General features: G+C 45.0%; 1 protein-coding gene across 1 annotated transcript in view; it reads left to right on the plus strand.

Moving 5' to 3' along the window:
• The window catches only part of LOC110533618 (dehydrogenase/reductase SDR family member 11), a 31,373-nt gene extending 15,424 nt beyond the window's left edge, over positions 1-15,949 (plus strand). The window contains exons 2-7 of the mRNA XM_021618017.3: positions 10,579-10,788; positions 11,631-11,725; positions 11,946-12,075; positions 12,370-12,462; positions 12,724-12,789; positions 12,999-15,949. Of these exons, the coding sequence (XP_021473692.2) occupies positions 10,579-10,788; positions 11,631-11,725; positions 11,946-12,075; positions 12,370-12,462; positions 12,724-12,789; positions 12,999-13,040 (636 nt within the window). The 3' untranslated portion in view covers positions 13,041-15,949. The remainder of the gene's footprint in view (positions 1-10,578; positions 10,789-11,630; positions 11,726-11,945; positions 12,076-12,369; positions 12,463-12,723; positions 12,790-12,998) is intronic.

Here is a 15,949-nt window from a genome sequence, read left to right on the forward strand (position 1 = left end):
ACCAGGGCCCGGCAGTTAGCAGACTGGGTTAGCAAGCAAGCAGATAGCAGGGGCTAGAAAGTTAGCCTTTGGGGTGGGGGGTGTCGCGATGGGGGTAAGTCTGTTTTTGCCTCTTCGTGCGGTGACGTCGATAGACCAGTCGTGGAATTAGTAGGGTTCCAAGTAGCTCTAGGTAGCTAGCAGGCCGATATTGTAGCCCAGGAGTATGCTTCGGTGGTAGCACAGGAGCCCTGGCCCGGCTAGCTTCAAGCTAAATTGGTGCTTGCTCTGGGATGGAAACGCTAGCCAGGAGTAGTCATCCAGGATTGCGGTTAGCTAGTTGTGAAGATCCAGATTAAAATGTTCAGTTTGCGGTAGGAATCCGGGGATAAAAATAACAGGTCCGTTATGCTCTGGTTAGAGTCACGTTGTTCGAACTGGCGAGAGCTTTCCGAGCTGAAGGTTAGCTGATGACCGCTGGCAATGGTTTGCTGACTGATATCTGGTAGTTAGCTGGCTAGCTTCAGTTGAGGGATTCCAGATCCGAAGTAAATATAAATACTTTAGGGAAAAAAAGCAGATCCACGCCACATTGGGTGAGGCGGGTTGCAGGATTGTATTTAGATGATGAGGTTTAGCAAAATATTTTAAAGTATATGCGACGAAAAATATGTAAAACGATATATACAAGGGACACGACAGGACAAGGACGTCTAACTGCTACACCATCTTGGATGATGTTGACTGTCGTAGGCTACATATCCAGTCTTTTAAAGGACAGCCCTAACCAGCAGTCATATTGCAGAACCTTAAGAACATGACATAAGACTTGGCATGATTTGGTAAGATAGGGCCCCTCAGGGGTGCATGCTTCATCCCCTCCTGTACTCCCTGTTCAGCAATGACTGCATGGCCAAGCACGACTCCAACACCATCGTTAAGTTTGCTGACGACACAACAGTGGTAGGCCTGATCACTGACAATGATGGGACAGCCAATAGGGAGGAGGTCAGAGACCTGGCAGAGTGGTGCCAGGACAACAATCTCTCCCTCAATGTGAGCAAGACAAAGGAGATGATTGTGGACTTCAGGAAAAGGAGGGCCGAACACGCCCCCATTCATATCGACGGGGCTGTAGTGGAACTGGTCGAGAGTTTCAAGTTCCTTGGTGTCCACAACACCAATGAACTATCAAACACACCAAGACAGTCATGAAGAGGGCACGACAACACCTTTTCTCCCTCTGGAGACTGAAAAGATTTGGCATGGGTCCCCAGATACTCAAAGTTTTACAGCTGCACCATCGAGAGCATCCTGACCGGTTGCATCACCGCCTGGTGTGGCAACTGCTCGGCATCTGACCGTGAGGCGCTACAGAGGGTAGTGCGTACGGCCCAGTATATCACTGGGGCCAAGCTTCTGCCATCCAGGACCTAAATACTAGGTGGTGTCAGAGGAAGGCCCAAAATATTGTCAAAGACTCCAGTCACCCAAGCCATAGACTGTTCTCTCTGCTACCACACGTCAAGCGGTACCGAGCGCTAAGTCTAGGACCAAAAGGTTCCTTAACATATCTTCTACCTCCAAGCCATGAGACTGCTGAACAGTTAATCAAATGGCCACCTGGACTATTTACATTGACCCCCCTCCCCTTTGTTTTTACTCTGCTCCTACTCACTGTTTACTATCTACAGTATGCATAGTCACTTTACCCCTGCCTACATGTACAAATTACCTCAACTAACCTGTACCTCCGCACATTGACTCGGTACCAGTACCCCCTGTATATAGCCTCGTTATTGTAATTTTAATGTGTTACTTTTTTTAAATGTTATATTTTACTTTAGTTTATTTAGTAAATATATTCTTAACACTATTTAAGTAAGCATTTTACGGTAAGGTCTAATACCTGTTGTATTCGTGGCATGTGACAAATACAATTTGATTTGACTTGACTGATGTAGCATAAGCTTATTGACTGCAGTGAACATACCAACCAGACTGGCTCAGTTGAATTGCTTCCCAGGCCCACTCTTATTTATAGTAAACCTCTGTTCCTATCTGTAGCTTCATATGCTCTGTGTCAGTCAGCAGGTAGGATGAAATCCCGGCATACTGGCTAGCCTGACCCAGTGAGCGAGTTACACAACACCTGGCGGTGGGAATTTCTGCCTGTCATTAGCCTACTCCACCCCCAACATGTTATCAGTGTGTCACAGCCATTCACATCACTGGGTTATACTTTCCAATCAGAGACTACTTTTTATACTTATTATTTGCCATGTGTTTTAATTTACCATGTAGGCCTATCCTTATATAGGTTGCCTAATTTCAAGGGTATTTCTTTTTTTGCGAAGCTTCTATAACAATGCTTTGACATTGACAGTGTAATAGGTGTGTTTAGTGGGGTTAATCTGATTGAGCATGTAGTGACTAACTAGCGACAAGCTAGTGATGTTGTTATATAGCCCTATCTTGATTATCCTCAGGGAGAGGGGTAATAAAAGCCTTTTCCCTCTCCAACCTTTGGACCTTTCTGCGGCTGCTCTTTCATTCTGTTCAATGGAGGTGATCATGCAGCACCCACCCTCTCAGTGACGGCTCCACCACCTCCTCCTCCTCCTCTGCCATAATCCTTTTATATCTCGTCATCATTCCTCCCCAACTCATGAAGGACCTGCTTGTAGTCGATGTCTACTACTCTAAAGGCAATGATCTCAGGAAAGACAAGCAATGTTTCTGGTCAGTTTGTCAGGTCTCAGGTCTCAGGTGACTGCCTATCTTTCATTTTGAAAGATGGGACACCCCTTACTCATTGAATTCATTACAACGGGTTGTCTCACTTCACTGTTACGGAGTTTTTCTGTTAGAATGTCTGAACCAAGAGTTTGATATCAGACCGTTTCTTACATGAATATGCCACTTTGATTTGTCCTGCCATTCACTTGGTCATTTTGTACATATATATTAGATTTATTTGTAACTACTACGTGTGCCCATCTCATTGATATAAAAGTATTAGAGGTACACAAGTTGTTTTTTTAAATAGGTGACTGTAATTATATATATGGCCACGCACATCCTGCGCGTAATGGTCATATGGGCAGCTATTCCAACATAATCTCTTAAAAAATATATAGATTTTTTTACTGTTGCCTAAATTTTTACTTGGACCCATGTGTATGTTATAATCCTTTATGACCATAAATACCTCTGTGATTAATTATGATTGACTATGCGCAAAAGTTAATTGAATTGTTTCCACACCCACCATGCGTCATGTGCGCAATGGTCATGTGAGGTGAAGTGTGTATATGTGAACACTCAGTCTGTTTGACCTGACAAAGATCCGTTTCGGATCGAAACATAGTCAATAAAGCAGTGAATTGGGACCCTAAACAGTGCGGGCCTTGTTCTTTATAAGGTCTGGACTGATCATGCATTGTTATGTGATTGTCATAGCTGCAGATTTGTCTTGGGAGGGTAGCTGGCTGCCATGGTGAGGAACTGCATATAATAACTGTAATTAGAGACTTAAAACTCGACATTGCAAGACAACTACTGTGGTCTCCAGTTTCCTTTCTCTCCTCTTTGTCATCCCTTTCCCTCTCTCTCTCTCTCTCTCTCTTTCATTTTCTCTCGCATAGGCCTACATTCATTGACATTTTTTAAATTCTCTTTCCATTCTGTGTAATCTTGTGATTTGCTCATTTTGTAGTACGCTTTCTATCCAGCCCATTCTTTTCCACCCACCCAACCAACAACCCTCTTTTTCCCTCTCTGTCTTGCTCACTCACTTGATAATGAGGACAAAAATGCAATGTGACAGGCCCAGTTGCATTTTGTGTTACAGGTGCTTAAAAGAGACAGGAAGAAAAAGAGAAGGGGGGATGAACTAAACTGTCCGTCTTAGCAATGATGCCCACTTTCCGATCAAAAGGAGAATAGACACATTAACCTAAAATACAATCGTTCTGTTATCTCACTCAGTGCCATGCAGAGTGAGTTAACCTGAGACAAATCTAATTTCAGAGCACTTCCTGGCTGCACTGTAGCTTACTAGCTTAATCGATTACTGCTGTCTCAAAATAGGCTCCCATCCCATCTGAAAGCACTGTAGCCGATATTAATATTATTTATTTCATTTAGAATAGAAATACATCTAAATCCTATTAGAAGTGTGAACAATTGTGGATAAGCAGGGCTAAACGCGTACCCAGTCTTGTATAATATGTATAGGTGAATGATTGGCGCTATCTGATGCTGGATGGGTGTGTGGGACTCGGACACTGCCTGAGACAGTCAGTTAATGATGTCTCCCTGCATTTCTGACCTTACATAACAAACCGACCCTGCAGGGCTAGACTACGCGCCACTAGATGTCAAAAGAACCACTTGATGTCTTGTGATACATTACATAAAATCCTTGAAAGATACCAAAATTCTGCTAGTTTACTGGTAAACTTCAAAAATATACCCACCATTTACAACCCTATCCCTGATCCTGTCCCGTCTACCCCTGCTCTGCTCACTCACATCACCCCCTCTCTTCTTCTGGCCAAGGCTGCACTTCAGTTCACTGCTCTGTTTGGCGATCATTCCTCATCCTCTTCCTCACACCCTCACCTGCCTTCCTCTCCCTTCCTGAGAGTCACTGTCTGTTCCAGCCCACACACACAGACAGACACACACACACTCAGGTGTGGGGGGGCAGGACAGGGTAAAGAGGGAAGCCCCTGTTAGAATGCTGAAGCTGTGATTACCAATTGAAATCCTCTTGCTTGTATTTGTGCTATTGAATTAAAATTATGTTCACCCTCATATGACCCTATTTATTAACTCTGTTGAAACATGTGTTTGTAAATCTAGAGAGAGCTTACAAAAATATTTCTAATCTGGGGTTTTGTGTTCGGGTAATGCCTTCTCTGTAGATAATCCCAGTTAAATCAATACATCCCAGTCTCTGGAGGCTCTCTAGGCTATTTAGAATATTAGGTAGTCCTTTCCACTCACAGCCCGTTATCCCGTATATGGGTTAAAAATGGCAGATTTTGTCATTGAGAAGCGCATTAATTGGAATGCAGTGGCTGTATAGTAAAACAGCTCTGTGTGGGTTTTGACTGACAGGCGTTATAAACTTGAGCACCACGCCGACTTGAAGTTGCCCCCAGCCCTCCCGCTAATTGGGCTACTTTTGCACATTTGTTATCGTCTGAATGAGGGAGATGCTGTAAATCGAGGGGAGTCGATGTGTTCTGAAAGATGAGACGTTGAGGATTAGAATAAATACCGCTTTGATGTCATACAAGCAAACCACACACCCATGAGTCCAAATGTGCACATTTCCTTCCATATTTGAAAACTCATGTAATTTATAGTATCACTGTTTATGATCGCTATGTTTGATCCACAGTTACAAGGAGGACATGCATAATACCCTGGGTTGTCCTGAACAGAATGAGCCTATGTTTGTCATATTGTGAAGAACATGTTGACGAGGAACACGCACTTGAATGAACTCAATTCTATGCGCACCAAAATTACAATCTGTTTGAAGTGTCTTTTGAAAGCCTAACATTTTAAGATTGTATTTTATAACTTAGTTAGCCATGCTGGGAATAGAATAAGCTTTCAAATGATGCTCACCTGACCCAGATAGCGATATATAATGGAAGGTTTTTGGATTGAGTAAACAACAGTAATTGTGTGATGGTAGGGCTGTATTCCAACAAAAAAAACTACAAGTGTTCTTACTTCAGTTCCTCTATTGCAAAGCTAGGAGAGCTCATAAAACACCTTATAGTTGAAGGCTCTTTTCTTGAGTCATAAAGTGCATTGAAATTACTGAAGAACTGTGCCGTTTGGAGTAGAGGTCGACCGATTATGATTTTTCAACGCCGATACTGATTATTGGAGGACCAAAAAAGCCAATGCCGATTAATCGGCCGATTTAAATAATAAAAGAAAAAAGGTGTGTTTGTAATAATGACAATAACAAAAATACTGAATGAATACTTATTTTAACTTAATATAATACATCAATAAAATCAATTTAGCCTCAAGTAAATAATGAAACATGTTCAATTTGGTTTAAATAATGCAAAAACAAAGTGTTGGAGAAGAAAGTAAAAGTGCAATATGTGCTATGTAAGAAAGCTAAAGTTTCAGTTCCTTGCTCAGAACATGAGAACATATGAAAGTTGGTGGTTCCTTTTAACATGAGTCTTCAATATTCCCAGGTAAGAAGTTTTAGGTTGTAGTTATTATAGGACCATTTCCCTCTATACCATTTGTATTTCATTAACCTTTGACTATTGGATGTTCTTATAGGCACTTTAGTATTGCCAGTGTAACAGTATAGCTTCTGTCCCTCTTCTCGCTCCTACCTGGGCTCGAACCAGCAACACAATGACAACAGCCACCATCGAAGCAGCGTTACCCATACAGAGCAAGGGAAACAACCACCCCAAGGCTCAGAGCGAGTGACGTTTGAAACGCTATTAGTGCGCGCTAACTAGCCAGCCATTTCACTTCAGTTACACCAGCCTCATCTCGGGAGTTGATAGGCTTGAAGTCATGAACAGTGCAATGCTTGACGCACAACGTAGAGCTGCTGGCAAAACGCACGAAAGTACTGTTTGAATGAATGTTTACGCGCATGCTTCTGCCTACCACCGCTCAGTCAGATACGTAGATACTTGTATGCTTGTATGCTCAGTCAGATTATGTGCAACGCAGGACATGCTAGATAATATCTAGTAATATCATCAACCATGTGTAGAGTGATTATTTTTTATAAGATAAGTTTAATGCTAGCTAGAAACTTACCGGGGCTTACTGCATTCGCGTAACAGGCAGTTTCCTTGTGGAGTGCAACGAGAGAGAGGCAGGTCGTTGTTGCGTTGGACTAGTTAACTGTAAGGTTGCAAGATTGGATCCCCTGGGCTGACAAGGTGAAAATCTGTCGTTCTGCCCCTGAACAAGGCAGTTAACCCACCGTTCCTAGGCCGTAATTGAAAATAAGAATGTGTTCCTAACTGACTTGCCTAGTTAAATAAAGGTATAAAATATGTATATATATATACTTTTTTTTTATTTTTATTTTTTTTAAATCGGCAAATCGGCGCCCAAAAATCCCGATTTCCAATTGTTATGAAAATTTGAAATCGGCCCTAATTAATCGGCCATTCTGATTAATCGGTCGACCTCTAGTTTGGAGAGGTGTTTGGCCACTTGGAGACACCAGTTAGACCTCTCACACAAACCCTTGTAATCAGTTTCCTATCTTGCACCTACACCAATATGACAATGATTATGTCACCGCTGTCGGAAGGAGCGGACCAAGGTGCAGCGTTGTGAGCGTACATTTCCTTTATTAATCCAAATGATTCCAAACAAAACAATAAGCACTACAAAAACAAACCGTGAAGCTCACAAGCAAAGTGCTCTAAACAAAGTCAACCTCCCACCAACACGTGGGAAAAAGGGTACCTAAGTATGGTTCCCAATCAGAGACAACGATAGACAGCTGTCCCTGATTGAGAACCATACCCGGTCAAACACAAAGAAATATAAAACATAGAATTCCCACCAACTCACGCTGTAGGGGAGGGTCTGGGTGGGCATCTATCCCTCCACCAAAGGTGCGGGCCGCAAAACCTCAACCTATAGGGGAGGGTCTGGGTGGGCATCTATCCGCGGTGGCGGCTCTGGTGCGGGACGTCGTCCGCACCCCGGACAGGAGGAAGACTGTGGCAGCTCCGGACTGGAGGGAGACTCTGGCAGCTCCGGACAGGAGGGAGACTCTGGCAGCTCCGGACAGGAGGGAGACTCTGGCAGCGCCGGACAGGAGGGAGACTCTGGCAGCGCCGGACAGGAGGGAGACTCTGGCAGCTCCGGACAGGAGGGAGACTCTGGCAGCGCCGGACAGGAGGGAGATTCTGGCAGCTCCGGACAGGAGGGAGACTCTGGCAGCGCCGGACAGGAGGGAGATTCTGGCAGCTCCGGACAGGAGGGAGACTCTGGCAGCTCCGGACAGGAGGGAGACTCTGGCAGCTCCGGACAGGAGGGAGACTCTGGCAGCTCCGGACAGGAGGGAGACTCTGGCAGCTCCGGGCTGGGGAGACACACAGGAGACCTGGCTCTGGGAGCAAGCACAGGACTCACCAGGCTGGGGAGACATCCAGGAGGCCTCTTCCTTGGCCGAGGCACCGGATACACTGGGCTGTGGAGGCGCACTGGCGGTCTCGAGCGCAGAGCTGGCCCCACCCGTTCTGGCTGGATGCCAGCTTCCACCCGGCAAATGTGGGACGCTGGCACGGAGCACACCGGCCTGTGAATGCTCCGCCTCGACACCGTGAGCATCACCCCATAGCACGGGGCCTGACCAGTCCCATGCTCGCCACGCTAAGCACGAGGAGTTGACTCAGGTCTACTACCTGACTCTACCACACTCCCTGTGTGCCTGCCAAATAATTTTTGGGGCTGCCTCTCACGCTTCCTTGCCAGCCGTTTTCGTGTCACCAACTCCATTCTCCTGTATCCCTCCTCGCACTGTTCTAGAGAATCCCAGGCGGGCTCCGGCACTCTCCCTGGGTCGACCGACCACCTCTCTATCTCCTCCCAGGTTGTCTCATACCCCAGATAGCGCTGCTCACCCTTTCCAGGAGTCCCTTTCACCACGCTGCTTGGTCCTTTGGTGGTGGGAGGTTCTGTCACGATCCTCTTCCTGTGAATGACTGGACCAAGGTGCAGCGTGAGACGTGTTCATGATATTTTATTAAAATCAGAACATTAGCACAAAAAATAACAAAGAGGAAAACGAACAGTTCTGTAAGAAAACTAACAATACAGAAAACAACTACCCACAAAACCCATGTGGGCAAGAGTATGGTTCCCAATCAGAGTATGGTTCCCAATCAGAGACATCGATAGACAGCTATCCCTGATTGAGAACCATACCCGGCCAAACACAAAGAAATAGAAAACATAGAACACAAAACATAGAATGTCCACCCCAACTCACGCCCTGACCAAACCAAAATAGAGACATAAAAAGGATCTCTAAGGTCAGGGCGCGACAGATTATTATGTTACTGAATGTATCCAGAGTATTATTAGATTTTGTTATTGACTAATGCTGAGAAAAGTACAGTAAAAGTAAAATGCACAAATGACTCAGTCTTGTGTCAGGTGAACTGCGTGTCCTCACCTTTGGTCTGATAGTTTCCCCATAATATGCAAACTGTTTTCTATCAATTTCTACCATGGCCATGTATATGCTTTCTATAGTTCTTCTGAGAGAGAGGGAGAGGCTCAGAGTACCATACAGTCCTTGGCATCATCTCTGCCTGCCAGTGCTGCTACTGCCACCAACCCCCCTTCTCCCTCCACACACACACTCCTCCCCCATCCCTCCCCTCTCTGTCTGTACTGAGAGCAGTCCAGACAGGGACATCATGTGATGGGTGCAGTTGTGCCAGGTAAAGGGATCTGTGTCCAGTTGCATCAGACAGACAGAACCACCCTCCTAGAGGCCTGCAGGGAGGGAGGCTGACCTGTTTGTGCTGGTTGGGCCTGGAGCAGGTCAGGGAGGCAGGGACTGTGGCTCTCCATAGCTTGATCTTTAGTGGAGGAGTAAGGTTCATAAGGGTCAAGGGTCACTGTAGTCATCATGGTTAGTAAGGGTCATAAACGTATTGCTTATTTCCTTAAACCAGACACTGTCTGTCACACTGTCACATGGCCCAAAAGGAAACATGTATAATACCTGCAATTTGTCAATAACACTTTTGAGATTACAGATGTTTGGCATTAAGGTGTTCCTACACTCTTCAGACAAGTCTAGATTAAATGTTTGTTATGGTGTGCTGCAGCTGACTAGCCTGAGTTTGCCATGATCATCTTCCTTTTATGCAATAGAGGGATTCATTTTATGGTTGTGCCTCCTTTCAGATAATGTATGGGTGAATGGGTAGGGCAATGTTTATTTACAGCTGAAATCAGTGTGACTGACCAAATTCATTAAGCATATTTCATTACTAATAATTTTGAATGCTGAAAGCACAACATGCAAAGTTTTAATCTGGAGTATTTTAAATTCTCATGTCAAGGGCCTCCCGAGTGACGCAGCAGTGTAAGAGGTGTCAGTACAGACCCGGGTTCGATCCCAGGCTGTGTCACAACTGGCCGTGACCGGGGCGGCACACAATTGGCCCAGTGTCGTCCGGGTCAGGGGAGAGTTTGGCCAGGGGGGCTTTACTTGGCTCATCGCGCTCTAGCTACTCCTTGTGGTGGGCTGGGCGCCTGTAGGCTGACTTCAGTCGGCAGTTGAATAGTGTTTCCTCTGACACATTGGTGCAGCTGGCTTCCGGGTTAAGCGGGTGGGTGTTAAGATGCGCGGTTTGGCGGGTCATGTTTCGGAGTTCGCATGACTCGACCTTTGCCTCTCCCGAGCCCGTTGGGGAGTTGCCGCGATGAGACAAGATCGTAATTGGATATTCCGAAATTGGGGAGATAAAGAGGGCTAAAAAAAAATTGCATGACATGTGTTTACCTGATTTGTGACCGAGGTCTTGTTCCTATCTGTGTTGTTTGTAGAAGCTGGCAGCAGAGTGCCAGAGTGCGGGCTACAACGGTACGCTGATCCCCTATAAGTGTGACCTGTCCTGTGAGGAGGACATCCTGTCCATGTTCTCTGCCATCAAGACGCTGCACCAGGGGGTGGACGTGTGTATCAACAATGCAGGCCTGGCCCACAATGAACCCCTGCTCAGTGGCAAGACAGACAGCTGGAGGAACATGATCGACGTGAGTGGACAACACACACACTGTACACATGGGTTTACACACATACACGCTTTAACGAGCAGAAATATAAAAAAGGAAGAGAATAACTACCTAAGCAAGGGAAATACTGGTTGTTGTAGTGTGGTGTGAAGCATAGTTCAAGGGGTTCAGTGAACCCACATAACCACACACACTACCCCTCACAAGAAGTCGTTCCATTGGTACTACAAAAAGGTCCACTTGTGGAAGAAGGCAGGTGTTATTTCCCCTCTATCTATTATGCTGGGACTTTTCTTTACACTGTGATTCATGGAGCTCTTGACAATTCCATTCAAGACCCCCAGGCGGAGCCCCTCTGCTCTAAAAGTAGTCCCATCCCTCCAGAGGAACTGAGCATTTCTAACGCCTGTCCATCTGTTGCCATGGCAGCCAAGATGAATGTGTATGGCGTGTATATTTTTAGATGGTGTAATCTGTATTCTGACCTTGTTCTGCTGTGGCAACCCCCCAATGCTACCTTAGCTACGCCACTGTGGCTTTAACCTGCCCTGCCTGGAATCACTCTCAAAAGTCACTGTGACACGGTCATATGATGAATGAGACAGGTCAGGTGACACAATTTGACACAGTGACACACAATGACACTCTCTACCTGTGTGACCAGCCAGTAACCAACCAGTATGTTGTCTGAGGTCATTTTTGGTCTGTTGTCATTTTTTAGGAAGTAATTTCACAAGGGGCCTTAGCACTGTTGAGAACTATAACTATATTCTCATTCACCTAGACAGACTGTCTAAAACAAGTATTTTTGTGTGTGAAGGCAGATGCAGGTGCTTGTTTTTGACAGAAGCTCCCCCTTATAGGTGAATGTCCTGGCCTTGTCTATTTGTACACGTGAGGCCTACCAGTCAATGAAAGAGCGGAATGTGGACGATGGCCACATCATCAATATTAACAGGTAGACTACAGCTTCTTTACAGCCCATTAAATGCCTGTTATGAAATACTAAATGATGAAATACTCTCTCAGGAGATACAGTGAAGAAGGCCTACAATTTCACTCTTGGTTTTAGACAGAAGATTCAGAGGGATACAGGATGGGGATGTAGCACAATCGTATACATGCCATTATTTCACTCTCTTTTACTACCCCCCGCCCTCCCTTCTTCCCTGCTATAGTATGGGGGGACATAGAATGGTACCTAGTGCAGATGAACATTTCTACTGTGCCACAAAATATGCTGTGACTGCTCTAACCGAGGGGCTGCGGCAAGAGCTACGGGAAGCAAAGACCCACATCAGAGCCACGGTTAGCAGAGCAACATTACCTTGTCACAGTTTTTCATATGAATCTGACAAATGGCTTATACAATTATTAGATGATTGTTGAGTATGTGTGTGTATTCGTCCGTGTATGTAAAACCATGTCTGTGTGTGTGTGTGTGTGTGTGTGTGTGTGTGTGTGTGTGTGTGTGTGTGTGTGTGTGTGTGTGTGTGTGTGTGTGTGTGTGTGTGTGTGTGTGTGTGTGTGTGTGTGTGTGTGTGTGTGTGTGTGTGTATAAACATCAACAACGAGCATGGTTTGAGGCTTTCTCTTCCATAGTGTATATCCCCTGGAATAGTGGAGACTGAGTTTGCCTTCCGGCACCACAACAGCGATCCAGAGAAAGCAGCTGCTGTGTATGAGAGTATAAAAGTAAGGCAGCTAGACTTTGTGCGAGTCCGTGTGTTGGTGGCACCTTAAATTGGGAAGGACGGGCTTCTGGTAATGGCCTGAGCGGAATCAGGGGAATGGTATCAAATACATGGTTTTGATGCCATTGCATTTGGTCCGTTCCAGCCATTATAATGAGCCATCCTCCCCTCAGCAGCCTCCTGTGGTGGATGGGCCTACGGCTTCTCTCAATACAAATACTTTAACAAACTGTATTACTAATTGGCCTTTTTTCCTCTGCAGTGTTTGAAAGCACAAGACATAGCCAGTGCAGTCACATACATTCTGGGCGCCCCGCCTCATGTCCAGGTAAAGTAGTGCTCTGTCTATCTGTTGCTTCTGTCAACATTTGGCTTCCTTATATCCTGCCTCTCTCTTAGATAGACCAATGGTACTATATGTTGTCAATGTTCCTGACCTGCATAGTCTGAAACAGTGTGCTTTTATAGAGGACATTCATGCAGTTTGTTGGATGCCTCTATTTTTTTGTGTATGTAACCCTGCTTGTCGGCCTCTAGATCGGAGATGTGCAGATGAGGCCGGTGGAACAGATGTCATAGCAACAGAGCAGGAAGTTAAGCAACTGGAGGAGCCGATAGAGCCAGACAGCAAGCGCCATTGTGACGACTCCTTAGCGACCTCTGCTGGGCAACGACAAAAACAAACAAACTAGTGTTCAACTGGATTTGGACTGAAGGGATCGGTTTGAGGAGGTGTGGAGGAGGCTGTGTATGGTGGAGTGATATCTGGGCTGGAGATTAGAGGATGGGCAGGTACTCTTAACCACTACTGAATTACTGTGAGTGCTGCTACAACATGGGCTTTGGTGTATTGCTCTAGCAGCCTTGTTTCAAAATGAAGCCACATCAAACTTAGGAGAAGAGAAGAGGGTTGCTGCTCCTGTGCGTCATCTATTCTACATGACCATCCTGACTGACTGACAGAAGGACCGACCGAGGGAGGGGGGGAGGGAAGAGTATGCCATCAATTGCACATGAATTTTTTTTTTTGTAGGTAATATTACATATATGTTTAAAATAATGGAACAAAACACTGCTATTTGTATTATTTTTTATATAAATATTTTTACTTTGATTATTGGTACATTTGGATAATATGCTGTACCCGCTAACCATAGACACTCGATCCATTTGTACTATTTTGACGTGTTTTTAATAACAAGCAGATTTGGTTAGCCTGTTAAGTATCAAGTACGTCCCGTTTGTTTTTCAAAACCTATGTCAACCATCACCAATCAGCAAATGTGTATAAGGGACAGTCAAGCATGATTACGCAACCATCACTTATGACCAAGTATATTTCCCCACTCCATAAATCAACCATATGAGATAGGCCTAGATTCAATCAGATCTATTGTTAAGCGGCAATTGCCGACATGTGCATAGCTGATGTTTTGGTGGTGTTGGAGTTGTCAAAATCGGTGAGCAGCTGCTCTTTGTCATTTTTTTATTTTATTTTTTTTCTAAATTTTTCTCCCCAATTTCGTAGTATCCAATCATTTAGTAGCTACTATCTTGTCTCATCACTACAACTCCCGTACGGGCTCGGGAGAGACGAAGGTTGAAAGTCATGCGTCCTCCGATAGACAACCCAACCAAGCCGCCCTGCTTCTTAAAACCTCTTGATACTACCCATCCCGGGTCCGGGAGTGTTGTCATCAACTGACACTAATTAGCATAACGCAACGGACATAAATATTACTAGAAAATATTCCTATTCATGAAATCACAAGTAAATATATTGAAACACAGCTTAGCCTTTTGTTAATCACCCTGTCATCTCAGATTTTGAAAATAGCAAGCAACCTGGTCACGATAAATCGTTTACCTTTGATGAGCTTTGGATATTTTCACCCACGAGACTCCCAGTTAGATAGCAAATGTTCCTTTTTCCAAAAATATTATTTTTGTCGGCGAAATAGCTCCATTTGTTCTTCACGTTTGGCTGAGAAATCGACCGGAAATTGCGGTCACAACATATATATATGCCAAATTAGCTCCATCATATCGACAGAAACATGGCAAACGTTGTTTATAATCAATCCACAAGGTGTTTTTCAAATATCTATTCGATAATATATCAACTGGGACTGGTGGCTTCTTAGTAGGAGCGAGAGAAACAATGGCCGCATTTGTCCTTTACGCACAAAACACTCTGAGAGACGTTCAGCTGACCACTGACGCAATGTTGACGTTCAGGCTCATTTTTCAAAATAAAAAACTATGTATTGGAACTATGTATTGTGACGCTAGACACATTAGGGAAGCCATAGAAAGGGGAATCTGGTTGATATCCCTTTCACTGCTCAATAGGGACGCATAGGAACGCAGAGGTTTCTAAATAAGAGTCACTTCCTGATTGGATTTTTCTCAGGCTTTCGCGTGCAATATCAGTTCTGTTATACACACAGACAATATCTTTACAGTTTTGGAAACTTTAGAGTGTTTTCTATCCTAAGCTGACAATTATATGCATATTCCATCATCTTGTCCTGACAAAATAGCCTGTTTACTTTGGGGATGTTATTTTTCCAAAAATGAAAATAGTGCCCCCTAGATTCAAGAGGTTGACACAGCGCCATCCAACCCGGAAGCCAGCCGCACCAATGTGTCGGAGGAAACACCGTGCACCTGGCAACCTTGGTTAGCGCGCTCTGCGCCAGGCCCGCAACAGGAGTCGCTGGTGCGTGATGAGACAAGGATTTCCCTACCGGCCAAACCCTCCCTAACCCGGACGCCGCTTGGCCAATTGTGCGTCGCCCCACGGACCTCCCAGGCACGACCGGTTACGACCGAGCCTGGGCACAAACCCAGAGTCTCTGGTGGCGCAGCTGGCGCTGCAGTACAGCGCCCTTAGCCACTGCGCCACCCTGCTCTTTATCATTGTCACGAAGCCATACCTGCCGGGAGATGATTGTGGATTTGACAGCTCTAACACAGGTCCACCGCCGACATTTACAAAACATACGTTTTTCAGATGTCAGTTAAAGCGTATTTGATTGAATTAAATTGTTTTGCACCATAGAGATAGAGGACTCATCTTTGTATCTGTACCATTATGGCATCTGTGACAGCACGGGCCACGCCACTGATGCTTAGTACATTTTCTTCACGATTGGCTGATCCCTCCTGATGGAGTCATGTCCAACTGGGTCACCAGGAGGAATCAGCCAATGAAGTTAAAGTCCCACCCATATGACTACATTAAAATGGTGGAAGCCCTCAATGGCGCTGCCCATACTAATATGACCTTTTGGCCGCAAGAGGCCTTTGTCATTCTCTATGTTTTGACTTTGGATCCATTTGGAGGGAGGAGCATAAAGAAAACACTGGCATCTTGTCTCGAGGAAGTTACTAACTCATGAGTGCACATGTATACTTTCCCCCAAGTGTGTACTTGTATGATACAGTAGATATTTCTCAATAAAATGAAATAATTGTCAAAGGTG

This window comes from Oncorhynchus mykiss, chromosome 10 (assembly GCF_057628025.1).
Source record: "Oncorhynchus mykiss isolate SJ-2025 chromosome 10, ASM5762802v1, whole genome shotgun sequence".
Classification (NCBI taxonomy): Eukaryota; Metazoa; Chordata; class Actinopteri; order Salmoniformes; family Salmonidae; genus Oncorhynchus; species Oncorhynchus mykiss.